General features: G+C 48.6%; 2 protein-coding genes across 2 annotated transcripts in view; both read left to right on the top strand.

The window, feature by feature from the left end:
• Nucleotides 1-1,326: 1,326 nt before the first annotated feature.
• myoz1a (myozenin 1a) lies at nt 1,327-15,974 on the top strand. The gene is made up of 6 exons (XM_064317692.1): nt 1,327-1,567; nt 4,569-4,662; nt 11,127-11,314; nt 12,086-12,353; nt 13,857-14,052; nt 15,602-15,974. Exons 2-6 carry the CDS (start codon nt 4,578-4,580, stop codon nt 15,831-15,833), a joined length of 969 nt encoding a protein of 322 aa, XP_064173762.1. The 5' UTR covers nt 1,327-1,567; nt 4,569-4,577; the 3' UTR covers nt 15,834-15,974.
• Nucleotides 15,975-19,473: 3,499 nt separating this feature from the next.
• Nucleotides 19,474-22,287, top strand: part of LOC135244538 (inactive ubiquitin carboxyl-terminal hydrolase 54-like) — a 71,201-nt gene continuing 68,387 nt past the window's right edge. The window contains exon 1 of the mRNA XM_064316906.1: nt 19,474-19,551. The gene's annotated coding sequence lies outside the window, so the exon portion shown is untranslated. The remainder of the gene's footprint in view (nt 19,552-22,287) is intronic.

Raw genomic sequence — 22,287 nt, 5'->3', positions numbered from 1 at the left:
GTGCTTGGCAGTCAGCTGTGTTCTCGGTTGTGTTGGAATCTTTTCCGTAGCCTCGCCTCTTATATTTAGCTTATATTTCGGTATCCGGATACCTTTGTGGCTGGACAGTTGCTTTTTACGAGGGCAATTTGATGAGTGTGAAATCTGTGATGGATTCTTTTTGAGCACGCAAGTGTGCGCGAGTGCAAGTGCGCGAGTGTGCAAGTGTTGGTTTATGCGAGTCCAGTACACCAGCTGTCCTGATGAAAGGTGGGGAATCCCAGCCGATTGGAGCTGGGGGGTGGAAACACAACGGTTTTACTGTTGCTTAGCGACACTGGAGTCTCAGGGCGATGAGTTGAACTCACATGCACACTTGCGTGTGCACGTGACATCAATGGTCAAATCCTTTCTTCTTTTTTTTGGGTTTAGCTTGCTATTTTCATCTTGTTTTGCACACTCCAGATGCATTATTGTTTGTGTGCCCATCTACCTCAGCTTCACAGGAGGCATATATTTGGGGGGGTTTGGGGGGTGGGGGGGCGACAGGAGGGGCCAAACTCCTTAAATTTTCCAAGAAAATTCCGTTTATTAGCAGGAACTGTCAAACTAGCTCAAGTGATTGTATTCATGGAGGGGTTGTGGCAGTAGCAGTCTTCATGGGTAAATGAAACCTGTGCCCTAGTTCAATTTGTCCTCAAATGCACAACAAATGCTCTACAGCTGATCAAAGGAGGGAAACTCACTGAGGTGTGAGAGAGACAGAGGAAAGATTGGGAAAACCCAAAGAAGGGAAACTCACTGAGGTGTGAGAGAGACAGAGGAAAGATTTTGGGAAAACACAAAGTTCCTGGCAGCAGTCCCTGTTCCCATCTCCTGGTGATGCCGTGTCCCCAACACCACCCCTCCGCATTCCGAATCTAGGATCCAGCTCGGTGGAAAAAGTTGAGGAGAGGCTTTCCAAAGGTGTGTCTCCACACTTCCTGTGAAAAATGGACACAGGGTTCCCTTTGCGTGCGGATTGGCTGGCCGGTTGCAACAGCCACACAGATCAATAGAGTTTTCATGCTCAGACAATGCCCCCGTCCACCAAACAGGAGTTAGGGCAGATCAATGGAAAAAAAACATGGCCACCAACTCGGAAGGTGCCACTGGGGGTCTCTTCATAACCAAAAAGGGTGAGAATTTAATCCAAAGTCAACAAATTAATGAAGGGGAAAAAGGGGTAAATCAATTGGGATTTATTCCCCCCCCCCCCCTTCAGTCCTGGGGGGGCCATTTGATAACCTCACTCAAACTCCTGGCTCTCCAAAGTTTCTATATATAGGGCAGTGATGCATTTGTAAGAAAGTATTCGTCTCCTGATATCTCAGCTCTTTGCATCAGCACTTTGGGCTGTGTGGGACAGTATCCCCCCCCACGAAGATCTGCCATCCAAACTCTGCCGGGATTTCGCACTCCCTGGGATGTAGCAGTGAGCCTCGGGTCAGAGGGAAAACCGGGATTTTGTGAACTCCGTGAAATTTTCGATCGATCCAAAGCTGCCCCTTTTCCTGGTATTTTCTTTTTTCGCTAACGAGGATCCTAGGTAAGCAGACTGCGATGGTGATGCCGTTCACTAATTTGCACGCGTCGACTAATCGCCCGTGGATACCACAAAGATGTGCGACGGTGACTGATCTCCCCTATAAAAAAAAAAAGAAGTTGACTCCTGTCAACAAAAAAACAAAACAAACCAAACAAAGAAAAAGTGGACCCACGGGCTTGTGTTCCTAGGAAACTCTCACTCGTGTGTGGATCATTTGGGTTGTTTGTGTTTTTGCTGGGGGTGCGGTGCTGCGGTGGGGGCGTGGGGTGGGGAGTTCTACATTTCAGTGAAATGTTATAGATCGAGGGTAGAGCGGTTTTCGCTTTTAGCTTTGCCCGGTTGTCGAGGACAGGCTGGCGCGGGGGAATCTGCTGACCAGCCAGCCTCAGCTGCCCTGCTGCAGATTTATATAGCCCTGTGGAAACGCGAGCTTCGGAACTGGCCCGCGAGCTTCGGAACTGGCCCACAATGCCAGAGCGGGGGGGGGGTCCTTCCCGCCAGCGGCGTTCCCCGCGCGACTTCCCTCGCAGGACGTTCTAGAATTCTCGCTCAAATTGTCCCCGGCTGCCTGTGGCACATGTGGCTGAGCATGTGTGCACATATGTTTATGTATTTATATCTGTGGTGTGCATGTATCTCTGTGTATGTGTGTCAATGTGTGTAGGGTTAGGGTGTCTGTGTATGTGTGTCTGTGGTGCATGCATGTCTGTGTACATGTGATTATGGTGTGGATGTATGTCTGTGTATGTGTCTGTGGTGTGCGCGTATGTTTGTGTATGTGTGTCCATGATGTGCGCGTATGTCTGTGTATGTATGTCCGTGTTGTGCGTGTATGTCTGTGTACATGTCTCAATGTGTGCAGGGTTAGGGTGTCTGTGTATGTGTGTCCATGGTGTGCATGTATGTCTGTGTACGTGTGGCTATGATGTGCGCATATGTCTGTGTACGTGTGTCTGTAGTGACTGCGTATGTCTGTGTACGTGTGTCCGCAGTGACTGCGTATGTCTGTGTACGTGTGTCCGCAGTGAGTGCGTATGTCTGTGTATGTGTGTCTGTAGTGAGTGCGTATGTCTGTGTACGTGTGTCTGTAGTGAGTGCGTATGTCTGTGTGCGTGTGTTTGTAGTGTGTGCGTATGTCTGCGTATGTATGTCCGTGTTGTGCGTGTATGTCTGTGTATGTGTGTCTGTAGTGTGTACGTATGTCTGTGTACGTGTATCCGCGGTGAGTGCGTATGTCTGTGTATGTGTGTACATGGTGAGTGTGTATGTCAGTGTATGTGTGTCTGTAGTGAGTGCGTATGTCTGCGTGTGTGTGTACATGGTGAGTGTGTATGTCAGTGTATGTGTGTCTGTAGTGAGTGCGTATGTCTGTGTATGTGTGTCTGTAGTGAGTGCGTATGTCAGTGTATGTGTGTCTGTAGTGAGTGCGTATGTCTGTGTACGTGTGTCTGTAGTGAGTGCGTATGTCTGTGTATGTGTGTCTGTAGTGAGTGCGTATGTCTGTGTATGTGTGTCTGTAGTGAGTGCGTATGTCTGTGTATGTGTGTCTGTAGTGAGTGCGTATGTCTGTGTATGTGTGTCTGTAGTGAGTGCGTATGTCTGTGTATGTGTGTTCGCGGTGCGCGTCTGCTGGGTTTGCTGTGGCAGCGCCCCGTGGCCAAGAAAGGTCTTACTTCAAAATGGCGCTTATAAATAGCAGGAGCAGATAGAATTACGGTGCAGTCGATGCGACGCAATGGCTGCGATGTCCTCGATAAAGGTGAAACAGAATTTTGGGCGCTATAGTTTTCCGTTCAAGGCTGCCACGCGCGCGTTCTCCGAAGCAGAAACTTCGGACAGCTGTGGCTCTCAACAGACGGGAAACACACAACATGGTGCCAGTCCAGATTTACTTGACCACTTGAACGAATCGGGGGGGATTTAACGTCCGAACACTGCCATGTAATCTTTTATTAAGTAATGACACACATGCCGACCAAACCCGTGCTCTGAGCAAACAGGGAGATGACACACATTGGGGCCATCCTGGTAAAAAAAATAAATAAATAAAAAACTACTTTGAGCTGCAGTACTTCAGCTGTCATGTAATCCTTGTTACCGGGATTATTTTGCGTCCGCGCCTATCGGATTGCATAAGTAAGGTGAGGCTTGTGAAAATATGAAGCTGTCAGTGCAGCCTTATATGGAAGCGGCCCCGTATGATTTAGAGGGTGGGGATATGGTGACAGAAATATCTGCGGAATTTACATAGTGTATGCGAAGTATTAAAAACAGACCACCGCCGCTACGTGCGTGCATCAAAGGGCAGAATTTATATTTGTCGAAACGAACGTCTTCATCCTGCGCTCTGTACTGTTCCATTTCGGCCGAATCGGTTTCACCTCACAGAGAGAGTTCCTGAAAGCCGAGAGTAATTCTCGCTTGACTCACATGTCATTATAAGTAAGTTATAACTGACATTAATTTCCAGTCTCCTTCGCCATTGTCATGATACCGTGACCCCGAGTGGTCCTTAACCCCCCCCCCCCCAGGTGAATTGTGCTACACTTGCAAAAAAAAAAAGAAATGGCAGCATTCGGAAGCTATAAAGCTAGCGAGACCCACTTCTTTACAAGCGCGGCTGTGCTTCTCTACGCATGCATATTTAATACCTTAAGTGCGCTCGTCAGCCTAATACCAGAATAAAAGAGTCCGCAGATGATATGCCTCGCTCAGGTATGTGATTGGCAAGGGAGTCTCGGGTCGGGTCTGATTTACGCCCCCGAACTTGATGAGGGAGGGAATTCCTCGGCCCTCGCCGTGGCCTGAGGACGGGTCGGCGTCCAAGGTTTCAGTTGCCATTTTAAGTGTTGCATGTTGACAGTGGGGGGTGCAGTAACCCGAGTCGGCCACCGGGGGTGCCCTGCACCGGCTTTTTCAGCAGATGTGGAAAAGGCAGGACGTGCCCCCAAAACACCTCCTCAGTCTGTCTGTCTGTCTGTGTGCTCTCTGCCCCCAACAGCCCACCGCCATGCCACTGTCCGGGACACCCGCCCCCAACAAGAGGAAAAAGTCATCCAGGATCATCACTGACCTGTCCCACCTCACGCAGGATGGTTAGAGACCCCCCTTACCCCCTCCCCGCCCCCTCACACACACACACACAAACACACACACATGCACACACACCCACATACACACGCACATGCACACACACCCACATACACACGCACATGCACACACACTCACACATTCACAAACACATGCACACACGTATACAGACACTCACACACATGAAATACCCATGCACACACTCAAGCACACATACACAAAGACATACACATGCACACAAACACACACATACCCAAACACACAGAATAGGGGAGTAGGGTATGCACACCTTATAACCCTATTTCCATTTTTGGACTTGAACTGTGAGAAAAAAAAAATCATACAGTTTAAGGTCTCAACCAATTCATCAACTCGCCACATCCATGCCAGTTTCTATTCTGAGCCAATCAGATCTGACGTTATTTAATTATGCATGGTCATGCACACAGTACCCCTGGCAGGCATTCTGAAAGTTGAGCAAAACCTTTGCTCTGAAGGGAACCTACAGAACAGGCCATTTTAAAGCCATTTTCATTTGCTCTTTTTGCAAGAGCTGGGTTTTATACGTGAAACTAATCACCCAAAAATTAGAAGTGTGAACTTTTTTGCCACTTTTAATGCCCAGTTGATAAGAATATGATAATACATGGCAAGATAACTATGTTTGATTTCCCTAACATACAGTTGACTTAATGATAAGCACAATAAACAATAACCAATAAATTTTCTGATATGAGATGCATAAAACACATAAAAGTTTTAGTTAGTGGGCATACATTCTAGAGGCAAGTCATCCTACTTAAGAGAACAACTAGACACCCCTCTGCACTGTCTGAGCATTTGGAAAAGCACAAGATGTAAGTGCTATTATACTACTATAAGTGGTAGTTACAGTTATGTCACAAGTGTTTAACTCTACAATGGGGTAAGACTAACAGCTAACTGAGACAATCCATCTTTTCACCAGATAAATGACGATGCTTGCTTTGTGTGAGTACTTGGGTATCATTTTCAAGTACGAAGACATTAGTCTTTTAATCTCACAGCAAAGCCTGGAAAATGTCATATGAAGGCCCTGTCTACAGCATCTTTGGTATAACTTACAAATTGCCCACTCCATGACATTGAATTTGGAGTTTAATGTGTAGATAAGTGGAAAATAAACTGGACACTCTTGAAAAATAATTTAATGTGCTGGAAAAAAGATTTTCTATCACTGACTCATGAGGTGGCTTATTTAAAATACCTAAGGGTTTAATGGGTACATTGGGTACTTATTAAGCCCACTCTGGACACAAATATCATTTTAAGTTTATTAAGCTGATGTTAAAAGTTTTAAAATCATAAAACTTTGAATGCAACATTGATCTGTTGTTTTCATTCAAGTTGGTCTGTAAAGAAAAGCTTGTCTCTAAACTTACCATAGATTTGGGCAGTCTAATTAGTACACTTATTCCTCTCCACAAACACACGTAATACATACTACATGCATAGAATGTGAGAAAGTAGAATATATTCCCCTTGACAAAAATTTAAAAACAGACACACACATGCAAACACATACACACACACACTCACACACTTCTAAAAATACAGAACATTCTACTTGTTGACATCTCATTCCATCAACCTCATTGGCCGGTGTTCACCTTATACGTAAATGATGTCCTGACTTATCAAGCCCAACAGTATCGGTTCGTACATCTCTGACTCATCTAAGACCAGGAGGTAGCCTGGGTTACATGCCCACATTCCTAAATTGTAGTCTGTGGAAGTGGAGCTGATAATCTACGTTTCTGGGACAACACACAACAAGCCGTCAAATGCAATTCAATTCCCAGCATGCAGTTCCTGGGTGGCAGAGGCCACCGTTTTGCAATGCAACTACGCCAGCTCAATACAGCTTCCGCACATGAAGTTGCTTCTCATACCAGAGAACTGCAGCGCTTGAGCATTTGTCACATAATGGGTGACAGTGTAGCGCAATGGTAGCTGGGGGGGCCGGGCCTACAACTTCAAGGTTGCAGGTTTGATTCCAGGCGAGGCATTGCGGTTGTGGCCGCCGCAAAGGTACACGGTCACGGCACAGATTCGGTGCATATCACCCCGTGTAAATGGGTTGTATGTAAAGAAAAAGAATGCAAGCTATGTAAACAGCTCTGGATCGGAGTGCCTGTGTTAGGCTAGGCCTTGTATGTGTTGTATTAGGGCAGACATGCACATTTAGCGCTAACAGATTTGGTATGTGCCAATGCAAAAAAAAGAAAAGTCAGGTGTGTTGTTGTTGTCAAAATCAGTTTATTTCCTTATTGTTTTGCGGCCATGTTTATGCCCCAGACCCATTCATCACCGAGGCATTAAGTGCATTATAGATCATCAAGAGCAGCGACTAATAATTCATAACTTTTTATTTCCAAAGAGCAGCCTGTCAGCAAACGGATACGTCATTTTAGCGATCGACACTGACTCTAGGCCCTTCAACGATGTGCCTAGAAAAAAACAGAACGAGACAAAAAAAAAAACATGGCTAACATTCAAAGTGTGAATTTTGTGACTCCGGTGCGAAGCCCTAGTGCCTCGACGCGACAGTCTCCTTCACACTTCTGAGGAAGAGTTGTTCTGTACTGGGACCCTCGGTCCACAGGAGGAAACAGGCGGATCACACTGACACAACATGGCGCCGCTCACTGCTCAAGGCCTGCCCGACTTCCCGCCCAGACTCGCCCCGGGGTAACCAAGCGGAATATCGTAGGTGGGAAGAGTCGCGCTCTTGGGAATCGAACGAATCCCCTTCGGCTGACGCTCTGGTGTCTGTATTTTTTTTTTTTAAAACGGCCCCACCGTCAGACAGAATTAAATCGAAGGAGAAACACTTCGTTCAAAGTGTGTTTTTTTTGTGTGTGTGATTGACCCGCTGCACGGCGGCTAACGGGCAACCCGCTCGGCGTGAAAGGCGCGAGTCGCTGAAGACGGAATCCTGACCCGAGACGCTCTCGTCCTGATTAAAACCCAGCTGTTGCGTGTGGGCGTGCACATCACAGAGCCTGTTGCTGCAGTGAAGCAAGCTGTGGTTTGATTAGGGGGCTGAGAACAGTTTTTATTTTGTCTACGGTGACTCTGGAAAACAAGTGCTTATTTGGACTTGAGTTCAAGCTATCTCTACAGCTGCACTGAAAGTTAAAAAAAAAAAAAATGAAAGTAAAAATATGTAAGAAATTTTAAACATTATTAAGTCGTGCAGGGCGACAAATGATTGGCCGTATCATCACGCAGGGAGAGATCAGTTCAGTTTGTCAAGATGAACATGTTCCATTGCCCACCAGCGACTCCTGCTGGTCAGTCCTGCAGTACTCTTATTCTACTTGGAAGGGTTTTTTTTTTTGGACTGTGTGAGAAAAAATAATCTGTGCCATGATGTCACATGTTTCAGAGGATTAGCACATGCTTGTGCTGAAGTCACTGCAATGAGCACTGCTGGCAAATATGATTGGGCATTTCAAATTGGGAGCAAAGGGGGATTAAAAGGAAAAAAGGCTTTCATGAGTCTTCTCATTGCCAAATTTCTCATGCAAGAATAATAACAGAACATGAAAGCCATTTCTGTGTTGAAAGCCATTTCTGATGTGTGGATAAGTCGTGGAAGTTTTGGCTAGTGTTTAGCAGGGAAAACCAGAATTTCAGATGTGGGCCTTTGGTTGTAAGTAGTTTCACTGCGTTATGAATGGGAGTACTGTTCCTTTAAGGGAAGTATGAACACTTGACAAGGGGAAACTGTACGATGATGTCACCCGGGCCAAGTTGAACTCATCCCTGCCTAACAAACCCATGAGGAAGTGCTATGCAAATCAGCTCGCGTCTAATCTCCGTGACATCCGTTGCCACATACAGTAGTCCGCAGCAGGGAAAGGGCGGATTATTCACGCTGTACTTGGTAAGATCGGAGGACGAAAAAGTCGCCCCACCTCCAGGAAAGTGGGGGAAAAGGTGTGGCGTGAAATACAAATTCCAAAACGGACTAGGGCTGTGTCCGAAACAACTCACTTGCCTACTACTAAGTATACTGAGCTGTGTTCAAACTTGCATACATTGTTTGTATACTCAATAGTAGGCAAGTAAGCTATTTCGGACCTGGCCGCAAAAGCATACATTGTTGGATACTCAGTAGTAGGCAAGCAAGCTGCTTCGGACCTGGCTGCAGAAGGATACATTGTTGCATACTCAATAGTAGGCAAGTAAGCTGTTTCGGACCTGGCTGCAGAAGTGCTGAAACGTGTGTGAGGGAAGTGTCGCTGCATAGAGACCTTGTTACGGCTGGCTCGACTGGCCGCAACAAACAAAGTCCGGATGCATCTAAAACACGACAGAAACTGATCTAAAAACAAACCCAGACATTTATTAATCTAAATAACAAACAAAAACACACAAAGTTCACAAAACAAAAGCTCTCCACACAAATCACAAACCCCAAAATAAAACCTCCACAAATCACAAGACCCAAAAGAAAATCCCCCCTGCCTCATACTACTGGGCTTATATATTGGGCCATAGGCAGGTGGAGGCAATCAGCCAATTAGGTAATTAAGCAACTACCTCCACCTGCACTACCCAGGCAAGCAGAGGCAGGGGACGTAACACCCCCACCCTTAAGACAAAAAAAAGACAAACTAAAAGGTCTTTTTTTTTTTTCTTCAAATTACTATACAAAACAAAAAAAATAAATACCAAATGTCCACAAATTGTCCAGAGGAATCTGCCACTGTAGGGAAGTGTGTGTCTGCGCGCAGCCTCCTCGCCGCCGCAGGGTACTGTGTGTCTGCGCGCGTCGTCCTCGACGCCGCAGGGACCTGTGTGTCTGCGCGCGTCGTCCTCGACGCCGCAGGGACCTGTGTGTCTGCGCGCGTCGCCCTCGACGCCGCAGGGACCTGTGTGTCTGCGCGCGTCGCACTCGACGCCGCAGGGACCTGTGTGTCTGCGCGCGTCGCACTCGACGCCGCAGGGACCTGTGTGTCTGCGCGCGTCGCACTCGACGCCGCAGGGACCTGTGTGTCTGCGCGCGTCGCACTCGACGCCGCAGGGACCTGTGTGTCTGCGCGCGTCGCACTCGACGCCGCAGGGACCTGTGTGTCTGCGCGCGTCGTCCTCGACGCCGCAGGGACCTGTGTGTCTGCGCGCGTCGCACTCGACGCCGCAGGGAGCTGTGTGTCTGCGCGCGTCGCACTCGACGCCGCAGGGACTGTGTGTCTGCGCGCGTCGCACTCGACGCCGCAGGGACCTGTGTGTCTGCGCGCGTCGCACTCGACGCCGCAGGGAAGTGTGTGTCTGCGCGCGTCGTCCTCGACGCCGCAGGGAAGTGTGTGTCTGCGCACATCGTCCTCGACGCCGCAGGGAAGTGTGTGTCTGCGCCCATCGTCCTCGACGCCGCAGGGAAGTGTGTGTCTGCGCGCGTCGTCCTCGACGCCGCAGGGAACTGTGTCTGCGCGCAGCCTCCTCGCCGCCGCAGGGAAGTGTGATGGCAGATCCCGGACGAGCCCCCATTTTGTTACGGCTGGCTCGACTGGCCGCAACAAACAAAGTCCGGATGCATCTAAAACACGACAGAAACTGATCTAAAAACAAACCCAGACATTTATTAATCTAAATAACAAACAAAAACACACAAAGTTCACAAAACAAAAGCTCTCCACACAAATCACAAACCCCAAAATAAAACCTCCACAAATCACAAGACCCAAAAGAAAATCCCCCCTGCCTCATACTACTGGGCTTATATATTGGGCCATAGGCAGGTGGAGGCAATCAGCCAATTAGGTAATTAAGCAACTACCTCCACCTGCACTACCCAGGCAAGCAGAGGCAGGGGACGTAACAGACCTGCTGTGGGCCCTCCATTGTTAGTCTGAACTGCATTGGCTCAGACGGAAATGAAGCGGACATGAAAATCCTCCTACTCTCGCGTCCTGGAGGTATCGTTCACTTACGCATGCGGCTCCGCGTGGCTGAAGCCGAGTTGGCTTCTGCACAGGGGCTCGATGATTTGTGGGATTTTCCTACGCGATGGGACCCAACGGACCCAGCAAACTTCCTTCAGTCTACGAAGTGGGTGGGATGCACTTTTATTCGCACTGAGACCAGACAGTGCCGTCTCGTAAAATGGATTTGATGATTTTATGGTTAAAGATAATAAACCTCAAATATACAACCTAATTGTCCCTGACCACCATAAATTATGGCATAAATTAAGAGCGTATCAGCTTGCAAGGTGCACGCAGTTCAGTGAGATCAGCTGCAGATCACCAAAATGTATTGTGCCTGGATAGACCAAAAAATAATGCTTGCCTTTATTTTTGAGTAAGAATGAATATGCAGTGGGTGGGCAAACTATTTTAATTTTGTGCTCATTGCTTGAGCAAGCGCAGGAAATCTTCACTTAAAAAGCACTTTGCCCTACTGTTGCTTTTCTCCGTCCCAGAGTATTCCCCTGAGCAAGAGGCGTCTGCACTGCACCTGGGGAAGAAGATCGGCATCCCCAAGGACATCATGCTGGAGGAGCTGTCCCTGCTCAAGAACAAGGGCTCCCTGATGTTCAAGATGAGGCAGAAGCGGGTGGAGAGGTTCATCTACGAGAACAACCCCGACGTCTTCATCGGAGATTCCATGGTGAGGGGGCTTCGGGGGCATGGGCAGCGGGCGGGAAAGTGTTGGGAGACGTTGGGAGGTGAAGGGAGGTGTCAGGAGGCGTTGGGAGGTGTTGGGAGGTGCTGGGAGGTGTCAGGAGGCATTGGGAGGTGTCGGGAGCTGTTGGGAGGCATTGGGAGGTGTTGGGAGGTGCTGGGAAGCATTGGGAAGTGAAGGAGAAACCACTGAGTAAGACTTACAGTAACAGGCCCACCTTTCCAACCCAGTGAGCGGCTTAAAAATCAAGCAGAAAATCCCGACGCCCTGATTTTATTTTTTTTCCAACTAGATTTCAGTCCAACCCTGGCTTTGATGTGCATGCTCAGAACGGCGGCTGTGGGGGAACTTTGAAGTGCGCGTGATCTGACAAAGTGGGACTTCAGAATCAATAACCTTCACTCTAATGGAAAGTGATGTGCTTTCTGATCATCACGCTGATAGGATTTGCACCCCCCCCCCCCCCCCCACCACCTCCACCCTTCGTCCCTCACCCCCACTCTACCCACCGCTCGGATTTTGAAAATAACAAGTTGCCTGTTGAGCAATAAGTGGGACATTTTTACCTGGGGTATTTCGCTTGAGAATAATCACCCTTTCTCTGTCATTCTGTACCACGGCTACACACAAAAAGGAGTTATTCTGACTTCCGAAAGTGCTGCAGACAGAGGGGGGGTTCATCTTCCCGAGCGCAGAGAGCTATGAAATGAGAGCAGCTTTTTTTATCATGGTCTTTTCTTTTCTTCTCCTCCCCAGGATGACTATCAGAAGCTAGTGCCCAGCCTGGGGGGCAAGATGGACGTGGGGGGTCATCTAGTCAGCGGGCACATGGTGGGCTACGCTGGAAGCGGGAGTAGAGCACCCGCGCCCCCTCCCAAACCTGGAAGCATGCATACAGGGGGCGGAGTCGGGGTCGGGGTCGGGGTCGGAGGGGGGCACGCCACGGGGCACGGCGGCGTCGCCGGGGGCAAAGGTCAGGGTCAACAGCACGGCGCCGGCACCCAGGAAGGCGGCGGACTGCACGGTGAGTTCCCCATCTCGCGACCCGTGACTACTTCCTCCTTCCTCCTCAGAGCCGCCGCCCCCAACCGCCTCGTGCTGACGTTTGCGGGTGTAGATACCACCCTCAAATTCACCGCTCGGTCCCTGTGGAGCGCTGAATGAGGGCCAGCTATCTGTGTCAGGACAATAAAAGTCTATTTGGGGTGGGGGTGGGGGTGGGTTGGTTTGGGGAGGGGTCTGCTAAAGCGGAGAGTTTGAGCGTAGACAGCCCGTGGTCTGGAAACAAATCCTGCCAGCACCAGTGCCGACAGTGGCCTGCAACCCGTCAGCTCAGAGCGGTGCATAATTAAGCATGATGTCACCCAGGAGCCAATGAGGTGCCTGCAATCTGGTGTGCCACCTGAGCAGGTAGCGCAGGTCTAGGCTAACACACAAGTTGCGGCTAGGCTAACACACATGTGGCAGCTAGGCTAACCGTGCAGCTGGCTAACACACATGGAGCTAGACTAACACACAGTTAGCCGCTAAACAATGGGCGCTAGCTACACAAGTGGCGTTAGGCTAACACACAAGTGGCGGCTAGGCTAACACACATATGGCAGCTAGGCTAACACACATATGGCAGCTAGACTAACACACACGTTGCAGCTAGGCTAAAACAAATGCGGCAGCTAGGCTACACACATATGGCGGTTAGGCTAACACACAAGTGGCGGCTAGGCTAACGCACATGTGGCAGCTAGGCTAACACACATGTTGCAGCCAGGCTAAAACAAATGCGGCGGCTAGGCTACACACATGTGGCGGTTAGGCTAACACACAAGTGGCGGCTAGGCTAACACACAAGTGGCGGTTAGGCTACACACATGTGGCGGCTAGGCTAACACACATGTGCCGGCTAGGCTACACACATGTGGCGGTTAGGCTAACACACAAGTGGCGGCTAGGCTAACACCATGTGCCGCTAGGCTACACACATGTGGCGGCTAGGCTACACACATGTGGCGGTTAGGCTAACACACATGTGCCGGCTAGGCTACACACATGTGGCGGTTAGGCTAACACACATGTGCCGGCTAGGCTACACACATGTGGCGGCTAGGCTACACACATGTGGCGGTTAGGCTACACACATGTGGCGGCTAGGCTACACACATGTGCCGGCTAGGCTACACACATGTGGCGGTTAGGCTAACACACAAGTGGCGGCTAGGCTAACACACATGTGCCGGCTAGGCCACACACATGTGGCGGCTAGGCTACACACATGTGGCGGTTAGGCTAACACACATGTGCCGGCTAGGCCACACACATGTGGCGGCTAGGCTACACACATATGGCGGTTAGGCTAACACACAAGTGGCGGCTAGGCTAACACACATGTGCCGGCTAGGCTACACACACACACACTTTACAGGGACCTCTCATTCCTGTCCGTGGCCTAAACTGGAGGAGGGCGTCGCAGCGACGGGACGGGCCCCCCCCGAATGAAAGCGAGCCGCTGAAATTCCCGTCGTGTCGGCAGGCGCGGGGACGGGCGGCGCGGCGGGCGGCCACGGAGCCGGCGGCGGCCCGGGCAAGAAGATCGAATTCATAAAGACGTACGTATCGCCGTGGGAACGGGCCATGAAGGGCAAGGAGGAGCTGGTAGCCACCCTGAAGCCTCACATGCCGGGGCCAGAGACTCCGCACGAGCTGCAGAAGTACAAGAGCTTCAACAGGTACGCCACCCTCCTCATCCTCATCCCCCTCCCCCCCCCCCTTCAGCAGGCATCACCAGCGCCTTTTAACACGGCTCACGTCGATTCAATTCAATTTGTTTTTTTAAAAGCGCTTTTTTACAGAGAACTGTCACAAAGACGCTTTACAGAGTAGCAGCAAGGCAAGAAACAGGGCAAAAAGAGCAAACACCAAACCAGAACCCACAAATAGCAAGTACATAAGGTAAAAACTCCCAAGGGAGGGGGGGGGGCCTCAAATAGTGGTGAGAAAAAACTCTTCAATGGAAAGAATAACACTGATACAAGATAATCTGGTACACTTAACGCTTATCACATCCTCAGTTTCTACTTTCTGGATGTTTCTAAAGGTATAAAGTTACAATGGGTAAAAGGGCTCCAGGGCTAGACTCTATATATATCACTCTATGATATATCAAGCAGTGAACATTTTCACTCCCAGGAAATCTAAATTGAATATTTCTCCTATACTGAATATGTATACAAGGGATACCTAATGTTCAAAGGTTAGTGGGCCAAACCAAATCTCAGTGTTGACCAAAATAATATAGTGCAAAATATAAAATATAAAAATTCCCAGATGGAAAAGTAAATATCTACAGTAATTTAGCAACAGTATGTAAGGTTCGATTCTAATACTCAGCACATCATTAGAGGATGGCATTGGTCAGCCAATTATGTTTATGTGAACACAGGTTCAGACAATACTGTATTGGGGGCACACTATTTTTGGGTTACATAAATTTATTTAAATGAAAGGCTTTTCACTTTTTTTCTATAAAATCCTGCTTTGAAGCAGACTAATGGGGCTTATTTAACCTTTGACCCGATCTTTTCCCCCCATGCTCATCACTTATACAGTATGCTGATTTATTAATCGCTGGCCTTTTCAGTCTTGGCAGGCCAAGTCTGGCCCCAGGGCCATAGTCTTAGCACCTTAGTCTATACTGCGGCAGCGTTTGTCTGTTTGACACATCTATAGCCCTAGAGCGCTGATCTTCGTTCTGGATCCTGGCAAGCCGAAGGATCTGCTGTTTTTGTTTGTTTGTTGTTACTCTGCAGTTAAATGATCAAATGAAGCCGACACGGTCACACAGTTAACCCACCCCACGTGGTTACTGGGGCTTGAATTGGTTGCTGATATTAGGCGAAAACCATCCTGTAGGTTTTCATTTCAACCCTAACTTGGCAAACCCGATTCTACCAATCAGCAGCTCAATGAGACCTCTAGCTGTCGAATGAGGTGTGGCTTTCTTCGGGTTGGAGTGAAAACCTACAGGATGGTAGACGTCCAGGAACAGGACTAGGCACCCCTGCCCAAGAGTGTGTGTGCGTGTTGGTACATTCCTGAGTGGTGGCACCCCTGCCCTAGAGTGTGCATGTGTGTTGGTACATTCCTGAGTGGTGGAACCCCTGTCCTAGAGTGTGTATGTGTTGGTACATTCCTGCATGGTGGCACCCCTGCCCTAGAGTGTGGATGTGTGTTGGTACATTCCTGCCTGGTGCGATCCCCCCTCCCCTCTGTGCTCAGGTCCGCGATGCCCTATGGGGGCTTCGAGAAGGCCTCTCAGCTCATGACCTTCCAGCTGCCGGAGATGGCCAAGAAGGTGGTCCTGGAGCCCACCATAGTGTATCCGCACGACATTAACTCGCGGCCCTCCTTCAACCGCACCCCCATTGGCTGGATCGGCAGTGGGGAGACCAGCCACATCCACGTAGAGATGGAGAACGTGCCCTTCGACGCAGAGACGGAAGAGCTGTGAAGACGCAGGCTCTCCAGCACACACATGCACACATGCACACATGCACGCGCTCCTACACACAGGCACACGCCCTGTCACACACAGGCACACATGCACGCGCTCCTACACACAGGCACACGCCCTGTCACACACAGGCACACACACCCCACAGGCCCTGTAACACAGGCACACATGGACGCCCACACAACATCACACAAGTGGAGCACATGCCCTCTCACACAGGCACAGCGCACACACGTGAGCGCGCTCTCACACACACATGTCACAGCAACATGCACGCGCTCCTACACACAGGCACACGCCCTGTCACACACAGGCACACATGCACGCGCTCCTACACACAGGCACACGCCCTGTCACACACAGGCACACACACGCACGTGCCCTGTAACACACACACAAATGGACAAGCTCACACAAACATGCACACAAGTGGGCGCATGCTCTCTCACACACACAGGCGCACACACGTGCGCACGCTCGCTTACACACATGCTCAAGCAAACATGCACACGCTTGTACACACACGCACGCGCCTTGTCACACACAGGCACGCTCACGTGCACACGCTCTCTCACACACAGGTGCACACACAGATGAACACACTCACACACGCACGCACGCACGCACGCACGTGTGCACAGACTCTCACATTTATGCAGGCACAGGGGCCTCTTTGCACGCCCTCACTCACACTCACACACAAAACTCACAGGAAGTCCCTGCATTACTACTATCCCAGTGATCTCAGACTTTGGTTTCAAATGGTGAATTGTGCTCTCAGTGAATGAATGGGGTGAACCCCACAGCTTGCAGCTTCTCATAGATCTCCGTAGGCTTCCTTTGAGCACCTTCGACAAGGTGAGTGAAGAGGAAGGAGTGTGAGGGAATGGAAAGACATTAGTGCAAGTCCAAATAAACCAAATGCATTTTTTTTAGCAATCCTGTGAAGAAAGACTATTAAGCTAAAGACACACAAACACACACACACATACACACACACACGCACGCACACACAATTAAATCGTGTTCCCAGGAGTGATCTTAATCTACAGTAGACCTCTGAGCATCATTACAAGAGAAATCTTCCTTTCTTTTATGCATGTCTAACTCTATTTATGTTTGTGTCGATGTCCTTTGTGCGAGACACTTCCCACATGTGATGTGATGCAGTGCAGTCTCCCTCTTTAGAGAAACTGTGCACATGAATTCTACTGATAGCAATAAGAGAGAGAGAGAGAGAATGTTCTAGAAATTAAAACTACACAAAGAATAGGTCTGTTCGATTTGCATCCTCTTTCCCTTTTCTTTGTGTGTTGCACTTTAGAGGCGGACAAAAAGTTCCATTTAATTTATATTTTTTAGCATCGCTTATGCACAGCCTGGTCTTGTCAACGGTCGTTTTGGTGTGCTCAGACTTACCCATAATGCCCTGGTCCAGGGCTCTCCAGACATCCATCTGAGTCTCAGCCTCACCAGTTTTGAACATACGGCAAGCTGCTTCATCAACTACAACTACAGCTACAATGCGCACCCTGTACTCGGGGGTGTCAACATGACACACACCTGCTTCTTCCGATCTAATTCCTTCCACAATGCAATAAACCTTTTCAAGTGAATTGAAGCCTGTGGTCTGTTTTCTGTTTTTTTTTTTTTTTTTTTTGCTTTCCATCTGTTTGCTTACACAGACCCATCTGCTCTTGATCGACCTGAGCAAGAGAAAGACTGCACAGTCAAACAGCAGTGAAAGCGGTTTAAATGGAAATGCCACTGCCATAAATGATATACACACATACAGTATGCACACAGAGACACACATACACACACACATATATATAAATAGTGTCTCTTTTTAAGTGGACATCTACTAAGTGTGAATTAAGCTGGAAGAGTGTTACACAAAGTGCCACAGGGATGTAAAAGGAAAAGCAAAGTGCAGGGCTTGCTGAAAGCACTTCGCAATTGAGTACGGACTTCGCCGCTCTCTGACACAGAACGATAGGCTACTCACGCGCAAATTACAATGTGACCCAGCCTACCTCGAACTCAGACAGGCTACTTTAGCCACCGTCTCGCGTCCTGCTGATGACTGTTACTGCAATTAACAGCACATAACAGCGCAGAAACACTGTGGTGGCCCTTGTTGCAGAATACGGGAATGGATTTGTTTCTGCCGTAGCCGTGCGGCTGCAGTGTAATCGCCGTGGCGAGCGAGGGCGGGCGAGCGGGTTTGCACGCTGTCCGGCGGCGAGGCTGACTGCACTTTCCTTTAGTCCGCGCGCGCGTTACCGCAACCTCCCTCCAGAAATCTCTCCCGCCTGACGGGGGAATCGCGCGGAGTGCTGTTACCGCTGCTGCAGGGAGAGCGAAGTGGAACTCCATCAATCATCTGTGGGGGCATTCCTCCCGGCGCGCGTGTGTGTGGGCACTCTCGTGCAAGCCAGGCAGCGGCGTGCTCACTCTCCACAGCGCAGGACGCTGTACCACGGGGACCGCAGAGATTCAGCTCTGCGTAATTCTCAGGTGAGCCGCAGAGAGACGTTTGGGAACCTTTGTTGAGTCCAGGCGAACACCTTTACTGGATACGTTTTAATAGATAACGGGACGGTTCTGGAAATGGTGGTTTTGTGGCGTTCAGAGCAAGGTCCTTTTTCTCTGTGTGTTTCAAAAGCACCGGGAAGCTCCTGGCTCCAGTGCCCAGTGACCTACGATGCTTGTGTAAGGTGAGTTCAAATGGCATGCTGCTGTACTTATTTCAAATGGTAGATCTTCACCTGAGAAGAGTCTGGCTACATGCACTTAGCACTTTAGAACTGTGCAATTAAGGAAATGCCATCTACATTAATTATTTTCATGGGTGCGATGTTCCTAATGCTTCCTTGCCAATGCCTAATGGTGTACCTTATTTGTGGGATGTCATGTTGGTGAAGTTTGAGCAGCCAGCACCTACTCCTCCAGCTGGCCATATAGACTTGCATGCACCCCCTGTCCCGCACCAGGGCCTTCCATGGGGGCTGCACTGATTCCTAATTGGTCAACCTTCAGTCCCTTAGCTTTGGATGGGAACGTGCTTTTACTCTTTATGCAACTGAAACTGAATGCAGTGCCGAGTCAGCAGAATGAGGGCTGTCCTCTCACAAAGCCGTACACCACAGCATTGAAGCACACCAGCCAGTTAATGCTTTAAAATGACAAAATCAAGCAGTGATTTCTTTGTTCAACATTGATAGTGCAGTAGTAGTAGTAGTAATAAATACTACTACTACTACTACTACTACTACTACTACTATTACTACTACTACTACTAATAATAATAATATGGAGAAGATGAAGATGAATTGCTTTGTACATCATGAATAGATGGGACGCTAAATAAAAATAGCAACAGCAAGAAGGAAAACTGGAAATTAAAAACAAAGAAAGAAAATGAAATAAGCAGGCATGCACATTCGAGCCAGCAATGAAGATGGAAGTTGGTAGGATCTGAGATGCGGCTGAATTGTTAACTCATCTAAAACACTTGGAGGATGGTGCTCTCGTGCCCGCATGCTGCAAGCGCAATACATTAGCGCTGCTCAGGCCAATGAGCTGTGATATCGCGAGACTTGGTTGCCTTGGCTGCAGCACGGAGTGACGCTGGTGGAGGGGGTTTAACGGCTGAGATTCTACACGAGTCCCTTCGGATGGGGGACAAGGTTGCAGCGGGGCTTGAAATAAGGTGAGTAGCTTGTCCAAGGTCCGTAAACTTGATTTTGCTCATAACAGAGAAAGTCGTAGAACAGCTGAAAAAAACTAAATGTGGAAAAAAGTCTAACTTTTTAAATTGCTGAAACATTTAGCTACTTTACAATGTAACGTCATTTGCGCGCAAGTGGATAAGTGCGTTTGACTAATTGAACATGACACAAACTGTAGGGATGCTCTCTCATGCATTTCAGTACGGATGTATGGATGCATCGCATTATGTTTCGGTCTATTGCCAGCGATTGCCTTTTTCGATTTAGACTAGCAAGCATTTTATTAACGCAGTATCGCATGCAGTAACGTTAGTACGCCAGCCCAGGACTAGACTACGGCGGATAAGTCTTACTAAACTAACTAGATAGCTTCATCGATATAGCGAGCATGCTTGAATCAAAGGCTTCAACATTAGGACTTAACGTTAGAAATTAAGGGAACGAGAGAGCATAGTGTGTAGTTGGCTAGCTTATTAGCTGTGTGAATTTAATTAATTAACGTTAAATGGAGCTGTTCGTAAAATCCGAACTACTACCATGACATTTACCACTGGAATTCGTCATTCAGCAATTTAGCTAATTATGGATTTTTTTTTTTCGTTTCGACGAGTTTCTGACTGCTCTGTTTCAGGCTTATCACTACCTACGTATTTAACTTCGCTAGCCATTGTATCCAGCTAACGATAGGTCATCTCCCACCAAACGCATATTTGTGAGTAGCTTGCTAAGTAACTCGCTTGCATGCTTACTTTACTAAGGTGCAAGCATGGTAGCTCGTTATATTGGAAACTAGCGTTCGCTGCGACACAGTGCATCCCCATGCAAGTTAGCTAGCTTGCTAGCTACAAGTAGCGCGTTGCGTGTTTTGAGGTGACATAGGTTGGCTAACAGGCGAATTCCTCTACTACACAGGAGTAACTTACCGTTACTAATTTACCTAGTAACGTTATATTTGTATTTATCCTGCAAGATAATTGTGGTCGTGTTGGAATGGCAAAGAAGCATTACGTTAAATAAGTCATTTTTATAATATGACGTAGCTAGCTAACCCAGGAGTTGAAGGTTGCCAATTCAAATAAATCAATATCGCTAAAAATAAATTTAAAGCGGAAAGAAAATTAAATGTGAAATGACCTGGCATTTTGGTAATTACTGGACTGTGCGCCGAAACGGCTAAAATAGCTTGACCTGTCCATCATGACAACATTGGAGAAGCACTGAAGGAATCTTGGTGATAAACAGACCTTGAAACAGGCTACTGTGTTTCTTTAAGCAACAGGGGCCAGTCTGCTTGTAACCTTGGACATGGCGATGCTGAACGCGTTTTGTTATGGCTCTAGAAAAAGTAGGATAGTTGAACCGAAGGAGTTCATTGCAGTATATTTAGGCAGACAGCCAGTCTTAGCGAATTAAACACTCCAGATGCAGTTGTGTCTCGCTCAGCAGTCAGTTAGTAATCGAAATCACTGAAGAGGTTCTTGTACATCAAGAGCAAAAAAAAAAAAAAAACCAGGGCCACAACTACATGGAGTGTTTAACAGTACTACTTCCAGCGTTCCGGAATTAACAGCAACGGAACTTTCATCAACTTGTTTTGCTGGTACTCAGGGGATGTCTCCTGGTAGTACATTTGAACAATGTGACGGTACAAGTTTTCTGTGGAAAGATGAGGTAAGCTGTCCCAGCTCACATGATCACAAGCTGTTATTGGAATATGTGAGCCGGTGTGGCTGGTAACCTTCGGTTGGTTTTTTATCATTCGGTACACGCTGTAATTTCTTACGCAATAGAATTGCAAATCTATTATAAGCCCCCCCCCCCCCCCCCCCCCATATGAGCGTTATTGCTGAGAAAAACATGGAGACTTCAGCAGTCTCATTTCCCTAGCAAAGTTTAAGTTTGAAAGCTGTCAGTGTAAATAGTATTGGGGGGGGGGGGGGGGCGGGTAGCTGTGAATATAACTGCAGCCTCTAAATCCCCCCTTCTCCGCTTGTTGGTGAGCTACACATTTCCATCACTGCAGACAGGGATGGGAGAGGTAGAGAGAGAGAGAGAGAGACTCTCCCTGTCCCACTGCGTCTGAAACGTATACTTCACTTTGATGCGTTTCCCCCGATTCCTCGGCATAACGAGCTCTAATCGCTGGGACATGCCTGTCCTCTCCGCTCCGCTCCTGCCTGTGACGGGACACAGCGCAGTGCACAAACAAGCAGACAATAAGCGCAGGTCCTGTGAGATATGTGGCCTGAAGTTGGGGGTGGGAGGGAGGGAGGGGGGTGGTGGTCCTATTAAAATAGAGCCTGCTTTGATATCGCTGACCAAGCCCCACCCACCCCGCTCCAAAACCTCTTTCTCTCCTTTCACCCTCGTCGCCCTGTTCTCTTTCTCCATCACCGCTGAGGCTGTGAGAAGTAAATGGGCGTCCTGGCATGCATGCCAAATTAGGGGAGGAATTGTTATGTAAAAATTAGAGATGAATAAATTAACATATTGATGGTCATTTCTGACGCCGCTGTGGGCTCGCGTTCCCATGCAGCTTCTCAGGACAGAAACGGGGACGTGGCAGAGTGTGTGTGTGTGTGTGTGCGCGCGCGTGCGTGTGTGTATGCGGGGGGGGTGGGTGAGGGTGTGCGTGCGTGCGTGCGTGTGTGTATGCGTGGGGGGGGTGCGTGTGTGCATGTGTGTGCGTGCGTGTGTGTGTGTGTGCGCACACGTGT

Source organism: Anguilla rostrata, chromosome 18, assembly GCF_018555375.3.
Source record: "Anguilla rostrata isolate EN2019 chromosome 18, ASM1855537v3, whole genome shotgun sequence".
Classification (NCBI taxonomy): Eukaryota; Metazoa; Chordata; class Actinopteri; order Anguilliformes; family Anguillidae; genus Anguilla; species Anguilla rostrata.
This window is presented reverse-complemented; position numbering and strand designations above follow the sequence as displayed.

Bases quoted from the DNA above. Each gene is read 5' to 3' on its own strand.
- myoz1a (XM_064317692.1), top strand. From the start codon at position 4,578: ATGCCACTGTCCGGGACACCCGCCCCCAACAAGAGGAAAAAGTCATCC. The intron at 4,663-11,126 runs GTTAGAGACCCC...TCTCCGTCCCAG, and splicing joins GTCCCACCTCACGCAGGATG to AGTATTCCCCTGAGCAAGAG. The intron at 11,315-12,085 runs GTGAGGGGGCTT...TCTCCTCCCCAG, and splicing joins TCTTCATCGGAGATTCCATG to GATGACTATCAGAAGCTAGT.